This window comes from Hydra vulgaris, chromosome 01 (genome assembly GCF_038396675.1).
Source record: "Hydra vulgaris chromosome 01, alternate assembly HydraT2T_AEP".
Taxonomy (NCBI): domain Eukaryota; kingdom Metazoa; phylum Cnidaria; class Hydrozoa; order Anthoathecata; family Hydridae; genus Hydra; species Hydra vulgaris.
In genome coordinates, this window is record NC_088920.1 from 45,717,054 (window position 1) to 45,730,000 (window position 12,947).

The window sequence follows — 12,947 nt, forward strand, 5'->3', positions numbered from 1 at the left end:
ATCCAATCTGATTTTGAAATTGAATATTTGGTGCCACCTGGACCACCTCTTGCCCAGTCAGGATAAAAGTTTCTTTTGGCTTTTTATATCACAAATGGTGGTGTAAAATGCCCATCAACATTGCAGCATTTGTTTACAGTATAATTAATTTTTTCATTGTTGCTAGTAAGTTTAAATGCACGGCTTGTCACTTTTCGAGACACTACGGTTGCTTTGACCTTTTCATCCGAAAAACCTGTTTCATCACAATTCTAAATATGCGACACTTAAGTTATACTAGTCTGTTGGTGTTGCTTGGCGACGCATTCAAAATAACTATCAGTTATTTCTGGCGTACAAGAAGCGGCTCCTTTAAATGCTAAGGTATCCGCTTTTCTTGTTGAAATTTCTTTTAACCATCTCTTCATAAAGGCACAAAACCAGTCTTTACGAGGCTTGCCATTTTTGAATAAGTGCAAATGATCTTTACGTTTAAGGTAGCCACATTCAAATTCTAGGATTTCAGTTTAGGTTAAACCACAACCCCAGTCACCAAGTAATCGAAACGCATGAACCATCAATCATTCTGTTTCATTTGAGAGTACTGTTGTTGTACCTGAGCCATGGAAGCCTTTGATGTTGCTACTTTTGCGATCTTTGAGCGTTGACACTGGAACACCATTTTTGAATGCAGCTTTTCTCAATGATATTTTATTTTCTTTCATATCAGTTAATGCGGCTAATAAATTGTCTTCCTTGTATGCTTTTTTTTTTAGTTGACATGTTAAAGTGAGTGAGTTAAATTGAATTGAGTGAGGGATGATTATATTGAGAAATAATATAATAGTCGCTTGCTAAAAAACTAAACAAAGTAATTAATCGATTTGCGGTTTTATCAGAAAAAAAGAGTTTTTTTTACTTTTTTGATTTTTATTGAACTTTTTGTTCTACCTGCATAAAAATTATACTATTAGAATTAAAATTAAATTTCTAACAAGGTAGTGCTAAAGTTATTTTTATATCAGTTTCGGTTCAAGCGCCGTTAAAGTTGTATAAAAAAAGAAAAAAATGGAGCTGAATCGGCATATAATTTTATCAATTCGAGTAGAGGAGTTAGTTCTGTGTTTGAATCTAATTTTATTTTTTTCATAGCTATATCCGTTTAGTTTTTAATTGATAATTTCGATCAGTGTGCAGAATGGTATGGTGTGCGGTTTGGCCCGGTTTTACTCTATGTACTAGAATAGATTAGAACAAGGATCTATACTAGATTAAGGCAATTTTTGAAAATTTTGGTAATAAAAATTAAGTTAACGCTGTTGAGCAGAATTGATATAAAGACTCAAAAACGGTGTTTTTTAGATTCAAAATTAGACGTAATAAAAAAGTTTTATAAAAAAGAGAAAAGTTTATTTAAAAATTATCAAAACTTGAAGCAAAAAAGTATAGTAAATCATGCAAATTACAAATAAAAGAATTTGAATGATTTATAAATTGCCTAAACTACCCAGTAGTAAAAGAGTTTTTATATAATTATGTGAATGATCGGTTTTACCAGATAAGTTTAAATATATATTTTTTACTTTTTTGTAAAACTAGCCCTAACTCTGACAATTGTATAACGGTAATTAAGGGGGAAAGTCCCTCAAAATTTAGGATTTTTTTTTTTTTTTTTTGTTGCTAATATGAAAGTAAAATTATTAAGAAATTGAATGGTGAAAACAGTTTTAAAAAGCAAACTTTTTGTTAAATAAATTAGATTTTTGTATGGTCATCTAGGCGTCATTTTTCCCAAGCAACGTCCCTGGTTACAGGAAAATTATCAATAAAACACATTCTCGACCCCTTTTTTTGCATTATTTTTTTTCATTTTGTTAGAAATGCAAGCTACAAGTTATATTTCAAAACCTCTTATTTGAAAATTGGTGCTTAGATCCCTCATTTTAAGTCATCTTTTCAAGCTAAAAACCTTTAATTGAGTAAAAATAAACAAATCTAAAATAGCAAACTGTGATGAAGAGTTACTGATAGAGTAAAGTTTTCTACTAAATATCTTAGAAAAAGTAAACGCTCTTTTTATGGAATGAGAAAGCAAGAAAAAACTGTAAATATTGGTTTAAATAGTGTAAATAGTAATGATGTAGATATGACAAACAATGTAAATACTGAAAGTCAATATGTATATGAAAGTGCATAAAAAAAGGAAAGTTAAGCCAGTAATGGTACAAAGTAGAAACTCAGACTATGTTAGTGTCTACAGATTTATTGACATGGAAGTTCTTGCCTCCATGTTTATGAAACTTGCATGTCCTGAATGTTTGCAACCATTTCTGTTATTGTTAAGCGATAATGAAAAGTCTTGCAAAGGATTTGCATCCAGTTTATTATTTAGCTGTATTTATAGTTTTAAATTAGACTTTGAAACATCAAAAAATGTAGCAGGTTATGATATCAATAAAAGAGTGGTATATGCAATGAGAACACTCGGTCAAGGCTTATCTGGTCTACATCGGTTTACCATGTTAATGAATATGCCTAAAAGATTATGTAAAAAAAACTACAATGTTATTGCTCAGAATTGACAATCACAGCACAAACAGTTGCTAATGATACTATGCATGAAGCTGCACAAGAATTCCGAGAAGACAAATCTCTTAATGAGATAGTAGATACTGGAGTTTTGGTTGATGGAACATGGAAAAAAATGGGATATAGTTCAAATAATGGTGTTACCGCAGCATTGTCCATCGCAAATGGGAAGGTTTTAAATGTTGAAGCATTATCTAGAAAATGTAAAACATGTGAAAAATTTAAAATGCCACTAATTCAAACCAGCAACCAGCGGAAAAAAAAGCACACATTTGCAATAAAAACTATGAAGGATCAGCTGGTGGGATGGAAACTGCTGGTGCGATAAAGATATTTAATCGCTCTCAAAAGAAATATAACTTGCGATACACAGAATACTTAGGTGATGGTGATAGTAAAAGCTACACTACTGTCAAAGAAATATACAAGGATGTTGAAATAATTAAACTGGATTATATTGGACATTTTCAAAAGCGCCTTGGATCTCGTTGTCTGCAATTAAAAAAACAAGTCAAGGGCTTAAATGGTAAAGACCGTCTAACAAACGCTTCAATTGATCGTCTGCAAAATTATTTTGGAATCGCTATTAGGAAAAATTCTGGAAACCTTGAAGGCATGACATCATCTGCTTTAGCAAGTTTACTTCATGTGCGGCCGTGGCGCAGTGGTTTGAGCGCTTGCTTTTTAAGCAGGAGATCCAGGTTCGAAACTCGCTCGACAAATTTTCGCGTCACGGTAAGGAAGGAGGCGTGAACTTCCTGGATAAATGCACTTCCGCGGTGCTCTGTGACAAGACCGTTAGGACTTCTTGGGGCACCTAAAATAAAAATTGAAAAAAAAAAAAAAAAAAAAATGTAGCATTTTCCAGCAAAAATAATTGGCATTACCCACAGGTAAAGACAGTTGGTGTAGATATAATCGCGATAAAGCTAATGGTACGAATTATTTTTAACAAGGATTAGGTCTTCCTATTGATATTGTACTTAGATTGAAGCCTATTTATGTAGAACTAACTTCAGATGCTTACTTAAATCGATTAAAGCGTGTTCACGGAATAAATGTGAAAGAATAAGCACGTCATTTGTTTTCAGTGGTTGTATCAAAATCTTTTTAATTATTTTATATTTTGTTTACAACATGTTGTGGTTTCAAAAAAGTATGTTAGTTTTTGGATTTAACTTGAAATTAGTTTTAAAAATGATAAAAGAAGAAGACGTAAGAGAAAAAATTATGCACAAATATTTACATAATCGAAATATTAACTACAATTCGATAGCAAAATCGTTGCAAGTACATCCATTCACCGTTAGTCGTGTTATTCAACGTTTTTCTCAAACAAAATCGATCAAACGCAAATCTGGTGGTGGAAGAAAGGAAGGCTTTAAAGATATAAAACTAGTTAGAAAACTGGTTTACAGTTTTAAGAATAAGCCAAGCCTTTCACTAAGGGAACGCGCAAAAAATATATGGATTTTCTCATAGTTTTGTTGCAAATGTTAGAAACAAACATGGTTTTCATTCTTTCAAAGTACAAAAAGTGTACAACCGTTCTGAAACTCAACAAAAAAGTGCAAGAACCCGCGGCAGAAAGTTGTATGACAATTTTGTTTCTAAAAAGTTCTGTATTATTGAAGACGATGAAACTTATATCAAGTATGATCATTAACAAATTCCGAGTGCTGTTTATTATATTACCAAATATAGAGGAAAAGCAAATCATAAATTTAAATAAACAAAAACATGACAAGTTCGCTAAAAAAGCTTTGATTTGGCAAGCTATTTGCAGTTGTGGCAAAAAATCAGCACCTTATATATCTCAGTCCATACTTTCCAGTCCAAACTGACCAGAATTGAGAATTATTGAAAAGTAGTGGGCTATTATTTAAAGAAAAATTAAAAAAAAAAAATGCTTTGCAGAAACATTAAAGGTATTAAAATATCATTTATAAAAGCAAATGGTTTCGATTCTTATTCTTATTGTGCGCAAGTTTTACTTCATGGCTTGTGGGTACCACTAAAGCAAAAGCTTGAAACTTTATTAGATTCCCACAGGAATAATAATTTTTTTTTAATGTATGATCTTCTTATATTATTGTATTAAAATTATTACTTGGTTCGAAATAAAAATTGGGGAGTACTTTTTTTTAGTTGTTTTTCTACTTTCACATTTATTGTAAGCACAAAAATTATAAACGTTTTCTAAATTTTCTTCCGTTTAAAAAACGTTTTAAAAAAGTTGTCTGCTTATTTTATAAATTTTTATTTCGTGAACACGCTTTACTTCATGGGAAAACACAGAACCAGAATGAAAGCTTTAACGCATTGATATGGTTCAGAATAACGAAGTCCAAATATGTTTCGGTTACACAACTAAAATTTGGACTTTACGATGCTATTGGAGTCTTTAATATAGGATTAAAGTCTAGTATCCTTATATTTGAAAAACTTTGTATGATACCAGGACAGCATGCCATTTCTGGATACAATTACTTGAATCAGAGAAAAGTCAGCATGTCAGTATATAAAAAAAAGACATGATCAAGAAACGAAAAATGATTTTAAGAGGCCGCAAGCATAAAAAATTTGACCAATTTGAACACAAAGAAGGAACTTTGTATGGGGCTGGTGTTTATGATTGAAAACTAATAAGAATGTGCATTTTTATATTATATTTCTTTTATCACTGTTAGTTTAATAATGTTTTTTATCTTAATTTGTCATTTTTCTCAGAACGCAGGTTTTTAACCTTCCAGAAGAAGTATCTTGAAAACCGTTTCACCGATTTATATAAAATTTTCAGGAAGTGTTCCTCTAATAAAAGTTTATAAAATAAGCAGACAACTTTTTTAAAACGTTTTTTAAACGGAAGAAAATTTAGAAAACGTTTATAATTTTTGTGCTTACAATGATAGCAAAATTAAACATGGCTACCACCTGACAGAAAAGTTGTTAACAAAAACTGACTGTTAATTGCATAGATCTATCTTTCATCAATAAACTGGAAAAAAAATTGCTATTAATGACTTTCTGATCGACTATAATCTTTGCCAGGGTGAAAGAACTAATTTCTCTTTTTCCTTAGTTACCATGGCAACATGGTGCTAATTTTATGATTTTGATTGCTAAATTTATGATTTTGATTATGAACTTTTTGATTTTTAATATAGTTTTATTTAAAACATATAACAACTTTGTAAATGCTTTGCTTTAGAAAATAATTTTTTAAGGGACCTTCTCCTTAAATTTAAAAATAGTGGTACAATTATTTTTAAATGTGTTTTAGTTCCCCTGTTGTTACGACAGCAAATAAAAAAGAGCAAATATTCAAGACTCTTTAAAACTCTTATAAAAAATAAAGTGTCTGAAAAATGACTTGGATTTTATTTTGATATATTTGAATAGACGATTCTCCTTCCACTGGTATTTTTATATTTTTTTGATATTTCTGTCCGTTCTGGTTGTATTTAATTTTTTTGATACGGTTTTACTTTAAACATTTAAAAATGATGTAAATTGGAATTGTAGCAACGTATTGACGTTTCAGAAATAACAATCGACATAAAAAAATATTTTATCTAAAATTTGTTTTTAATATAAATAGTAACTACATTTGGAAATTCACAGTTGTTTAGTTTGTACCAGATTTGCGGTTATTTCATGTCAACATCATACCTGCAACTACCTGTCAACATTCTAATTGTTTAATTGACAGGAGAATACGTTATGGCTTTAATACTTAGATCATGATCTTCACTTAACTTGCATATGCTTTAGAATGGTAATTATTGTGCAGAATATCGGGAAGTCTAAATAAAAAGTATTTAAAAATTGTAGTCTAAATATATACTTTACTTTCCTTTTTTTTAACAAAACGTATCAAAAAATAAGATCTATACCAAAAAATAAGATATCCATACGAACCTTTTTTGCAAATTTCACCAGAAATTTTTTGCAATAGAGATTGTAGGCTCGCTACTGCCCGCACAGCCCACGTAACAGGTTCTTGAGGACCGTTTTCTGGTTTAGGAAGTTCAACATATTGAACGGTATTTGCTTTAACATCGTGAACAATTGAAACTGTAAACGTATTGTTTTCATTTTTTACCTCAGTTAGTTGTAGCTAAAAGTAGATATAAAAAAAAAATTAGTTTATTGTTATTAATATTAAATTATTACATAAGAAACTTAAAAGACATCTTATCAGCGACTTTAAAAGCTGGATTCAAAAAAATAGAATATAAATTTTTTTAAATCAAAAATTTAAAAAATGAAGTTACATAAACAGCCTAATATTACTTATTTAATGACGTATCAGCAGCTAAAATGGTTGCTTTGATCTTTAGATCAAAATATTAGTAAAAAGTACCCGTTATATTTTTGTTGTAACTTTGAGCAAACTCGGTTTCCAAGATATTTTGCAAATAAAAACCTGTTGAAAAAGTCCCCCAAATTCACACATCAATTTTTCAATAATTCTCCGTTTAAAAACAATCTTAAATTACTATGTTTTTTTACAAGTTAAAAATTTTGTTGAAAAATAGCTGTTCAAAAACAAGACCACCAAACTAATTTTTAGCAACTACAAGGCAATAAAAAAAAAACTAAAAAGCTGTAAGCTTCTTTAGACGGTCACCCACCAAAAATTTAAAAAAGTTGTAAACTTCAGTCTCCCACCAAAAATTCAAAAAGTTTTGAGTTTCATGGTCATCCACTAAAAAATCAAAAAAGTTGAGATTTACCCACCAAAAATTTATAAAGTTGTGAATTTCACGGTCACCTACCAAAAATAGCAACAACATGCAAAACAAGAACTTAAAAAGAAAATAATATCATTAAAGTTAAAACCTAAATATTAGTTTAATAAAAGTTTATTAAAACCAAAATTTGCCTCACTGTTAATTAGAAAAACTTATATGAGAAAATGTCATATTAACATGATAAAAGGATTTTCAAAACTAAGTTTAAACTTCTGATAGGTTTTACTAAAGCATATAAACCAGGAGACATAAACCATTGGTGTCACTTTTGATCTTTCTGCATAATTTGTCTTTATACATAAGTTTCTTATTCACTAAGAAACGCCCAATGCAAATGTTCTTTGCACCATTTCCATCTTTTGCGTCAATCCATGATTGACAGGATAGGCATTTATTGCAATGTAAAACCCAATACCTTCTTTGCTAACGTTCTTGGAACGAGTTCTCTGCTTACATTTTGATTAAAAAAGGATTGGTTGAATATTTGAGCTTTTTGTTACCGAGCCAAGGATTTTTTCTAATTGTTCTGAATATGCTACTTTTGTTGCGGTCACTAAGCTTCGGTGGTCTTTAGAACAAGGCATGTCAACAACGTTACCTGTCAGCTCCCAATTTTTCACTGTTTTTTGCACGCAAAATTCAGAAATACCCATAAGTTTACTAATTTCAGCGCTGCTATGATTCTTTGATTTGACCTGTCCAATAGTTTGCCAATTGATGGTCTCAATTGATGGTCTCAATTGATGGTCTCAATTGATGGTCTCTGACACTGCTTTTCTACCTATTTGCAAGCGAATTGAAATTTAAAATGTTATTCTTTAGATTCTTTTTATGAATGTGAAAAATGTCTCCATTAAACTTTTATATCATCAGTAAAATACATTTTCTAAAGTTTATTATTTTTACGGAAGTAGTGTAGTATGTGTGAGTTTTTTTATTTGTCTATTTTATCAATACAAACATAAATAGCAAAAAACAAAAAAAATAAACTTAAAATTCAACGTTAGCACGTCTCGATTAAACTTTTGAGCATATGTATGTATGTATGTATGTATAAATACATACATACATACATACATACATATATATATATATATACATATACATATATATACATATATATATACAAACATACATTATGATATATACATGCTTATGACGTTTTGCCAATCATAAGCAATCTATTAAAAAGTATTCAAAAGACACCATGCTGTCAAAATATATATGGGAATTAAAAGGTAAAAACTTTGATGATTTTATACTGAATTGGTCCTTCCTTAAAACAGAGCCTGCATATAACAATATTTCCAAAAAATGCATACTATGCCTACAAGAAAAATTTGAAATAATTACACATGCAAACCAAGAATGCTTATTAAACAAAAAATCGGAATTAATTTCTAAATGTAGGCACGAAAATAAGTTTCTACTAAAAAACTATAAAAGTAAATATGCTCAAATAATAGTTACATTAAATCCCCCTTTTAAAAAAGCATAAGTAATCATTTCTGAAGAATTCTTTTTATAATAGTGTCAGCAAACTCCACAAATGTGTGAAAATTTACAGTAGTAAAGACATTTGCGACTTCCTGAAATTTAATTAATTTGATCTTTCATTTCTGATGAGTCTTTATTGATGAAACAGTGTTGAATGAAAATAAATTTTTGTTAAGTGATTTTCTACTAATTTATATATATATATATATATATATATATATATATATATATATATATATATATATATATATATATATAAATATATACTCTTGCATAGTCTTTTTTAAGTTTTTACCATAAAATGTCAGTTTTAGGTAATTAAAAAGAAAAAAATTTTAAAGGCTGAAAGAGTTTTTTTTCTTTATCATATGATAGACTTCTTGGCCTAACCAAACCCTCAGTCGATGTAGCAACACTCCGTTGCGAGTCAGGCTATAAGATAGTCGATGTAGCAACACTCCGCGCATATTTTACAGCAAAAAATAAAAGCATTCAGAATGTTTTTATTTTTAAAAAATAAAATAAAAACATTCAGAATGTTTTTAAAAGCATTGTAGTTTTTTAATTTGCGTTTTTGTGGTTTTTTAATCCTAATTAATTTCCGCAATTAAATTAATGCATTTTGTTATAATCTAACCTCAACCCATAACGATCCAGCGTTCCCAAATGGGAACAAATAAATAATTTGATGTTTTGCTAATTCTGTTAATTTCATTTACTTGCTATAAAGACCAACGTTCCCAAATGGGAACATTTAATTAGATCCTCCAAAGACATCAATACTTTTGTTTTGTGAAAATATATATTTTCCTGTGTTTACATACATGGATTCTAATAGAAAATTACACAAACTGTATATCTAAGCCCTTTACTATAGATATGTATACACGCACACACACATACACACACACCTTAAACTAATTTTGGTTTGTACAAAACTTTTTCACATAGACTCTTTATCAAATAGATAAATATAAATAGATTCATCCTTATAAAATATTTTCAAATAAATTATTCAAAATATTACTGTAAAAAAACAAAAGACTTGAGCTAATAAACATAATGAATGAACATAAGCTAAAGAAATACCAAGCAAGTGATCGAAATTCTTATGAAATTAAAAGCACCAAAGAACAATTTAAATCAAACTCAAAAACTTGCAATATTGGAAACAATTAAAAATAAATCTATTGAAATTAATCCATTTTATAAAGTTTCCGAGTTTACACAAACTAACATCGAGATTATTAAAAATCTTAAAGCAAGTCAGTTAGACAATATTTCTTATTGATTTTAAAAAATGCTTCGAAAACTTAAAAAAGAAAATAAGATAAACAAAAAAAAAAATGTATAATTGGTTATTTCTGTCTGATGCTTATCTACATATGCATGACCTAATAAAAGCACAAAACTGAACAGTAACAATCTCATGCATAATGTGGTATCTACTATTAAGACACCAGCGTGTAAAGTTTCTGAATAACACAATACTAAAAAAATTCTAAAGATTTTGTTTTAGAAGTTGAAGGGTACACTATTGAAAAAAACCAAGTACAAGCTTAATTTTAATCAATCAATCTATACCCTTTATTTAAAAAAACAAGACAATTTAACTATCTATGCATAAAGTATCTAATACAAAGTTTCTAGTCAAAACATTATTAATACTTTAAAATGAGTACTTTAAATGCAATAATATAGGTATGCATATAAAAAACAAACAAAAACAATACCCTCAAATGTTTGGGATTTGGTCCTTAGAAAAAGAAAACACGTTATGGTTTAACTAGCCAACAATAGCCAAATAATGAAACCCAATTTTTAAATGTTGTTTTATTGTAAAATTATGATATAAATTCAGGTAATACCACTAAAGAGGGCGTCACCCCAGGCTCCAAAAAAAAAAGTCTTTTGGGGCAACAAAGAAAACAAAAAGGAGCACATAAAAAAAGGACTTTTTAAATATAAGTAGTAGCATGTTTAATTTTTATCGTAATTAGTCAACTATTTTATTACTTTGGCCATTATCACATTTGCTGCGCCACTGGTTAATAAAATAAAAAATATATTTTTCAATTAATTTAAAAAGGTTTTTTCAATTTAACAAAAAAACACTACTTTGTTTTAAATGAGCTTTGTATGTTTATTGGAAATTCTTGCACGTATTGTTGACCAGAGTAGAACAGCAAGATCCACAAAACCAATCATTACAGGATTTGCAACGCATCTATAATTGTTGTCAAACTGTAATTTTATCTCCAAAAAAAAAAGTCACAAGCTTGACATTTATTAGAACTCAAAGAACTGTCAGTTTATTTTGAAATTATGAACAAATTTTTTATTCAAATAAAATACCATGGTGTGTATCCATTATGAAAATGTCAAAATTTACTGGTAAATTTACAGGTAAAGTTATCAGTAAATTTTATATTCACAACACTTATCAACATTTCACAATATTACTGCTGATTGTTCCCTTCGTTGTTTATCTGTGAATGACCGAAGTTAGAGTATTTCAAAATTTCACTAATTTTTATAAAATAAAGTAGTTAATTTTCAAAAATTAATAACTTTTTTTTTTTGTAAATATAATTAATTTGGTGATTCTTAATAATACTAAGATTAAATTTGATCATTTATTTTAATAATTTGCTTATTTTAGATTTTAATAGTATGCATTTTTTCAAATTGTTGTTTTGCTAAAGAATTATTTCAGCAGGTTGCATATAAACATTATTTTTTTATAGATTCATATTTACGAACTAATTACAAATATTATTTGAGAAAAAAAGTTTTTAAAATTTGAATTTTGCATGCTTTTTTAAAATTTTTTCTTAAATGACCGAAGTTACACGGTGACCGAACTTAGGCGATTTTATGGTATATGCTTGTTAAATATTTTTAACTCAAAAGGACAGAGGTGTTCACAATATCAATTTTTATTTGCTTTTAACATGGAATGTTAAAAAGAAAAATAAAGCAAGATGCAAAGAGAAAATACAACTGCTCTAGTGCTATAAGAACTGTTTACCTTCTTAATTATCCTAAAAACAAATTGCCAACAAACCAACTGCCTTCTGTAGGAAATGTGTTGAAATATTACCTATTCTAAACTCTCTCTGAAAAAAGCTACAGATTCAGGCTGTTAAAGTTTCACATTGTGCGTCCGCAAAAATCTCTTGGATTTGAACTTGTGTGTTTTTAAGGAGTTAGTGTTAATCATTTTGGGATCAATTGTGTTGTTGCCAAAGTTATTTCTGTTTGGATCAAAGCAGGTTTTGGAGATTGTATTCAGAAAGGAGCTCAAGTAAGGTAATTAGTTACCTTTAAAATAATGAGTATTTTTTCAGTTTGTTTTTAGTTAACTTAATTGTAATTGTTATTGATTAATTATAATAATTTATTATTATAATTAATTATAATTATTATAATTAATCATAATTTATTATTATAATTCTTTTTATTATTTACTGAAGAATTGGCTTTTTAAGAATATTACCTTCAATTATGTTTTTCTATTAAAAAAAAATATATATATATATATATATATATATATATATATATATATATATATATATATATATTATATTATTAAATGAATTCTATTAAAAAGAAAGGTCAATTTTTTTTCCAAACAATTTAAAATCAAAAGACAAATTAAAGAAGTTCATTAAAATATACACTAAAAAGCCATAAATAAAATCATTTGAGTTTAAATAATGATCTAGTAGTAGTTGAAAATGATCTAGAATTCTTTAAAGACCAGATGATGGAAAGGAAAATATTTATGAGGAAAACGATGAAGCAACTTACAGAGCTAGAACTGAAAAAAAAGAGACTCAGATTTCTTACTATAAAAAAAGAAAAACAAAAAAAGATTCATAGAGTTCAAAGAATAATTTTGAACTACTACGTTATTCAAAATAATTTTCATTTATAATCAAGTATTTATTGGATTTCCAGAACAACTTTAATATTATTAGAGGCATATTAACTCAAAAACAAATTTTGAATAAAAACTTTATTTATTAAATGCTTTTAGATTTAAGAAAATGCTAAAATAATCATAGAGCTTACTCCTGATGAACAACACTAACTGTGACAGCAAGATCAATATTGGAATAC

At 28.2% G+C, this 12,947-nt stretch overlaps 1 protein-coding gene across 1 annotated transcript in view; it reads right to left on the reverse strand.

Moving 5' to 3' along the window:
• Positions 1-6,137: 6,137 nt before the first annotated feature.
• LOC100200081 (mediator of RNA polymerase II transcription subunit 14) overlaps positions 6,138-12,947 on the reverse strand; it is a 74,366-nt gene continuing 67,556 nt past the window's right edge. Inside the window, exons 34-35 of the mRNA XM_065788337.1 lie at positions 6,490-6,688; positions 6,138-6,374 (exon numbers count right to left, since the gene is read on the reverse strand). Of these exons, the coding sequence (XP_065644409.1) occupies positions 6,319-6,374; positions 6,490-6,688 (255 nt within the window). The 3' untranslated portion in view covers positions 6,138-6,318. The remainder of the gene's footprint in view (positions 6,375-6,489; positions 6,689-12,947) is intronic.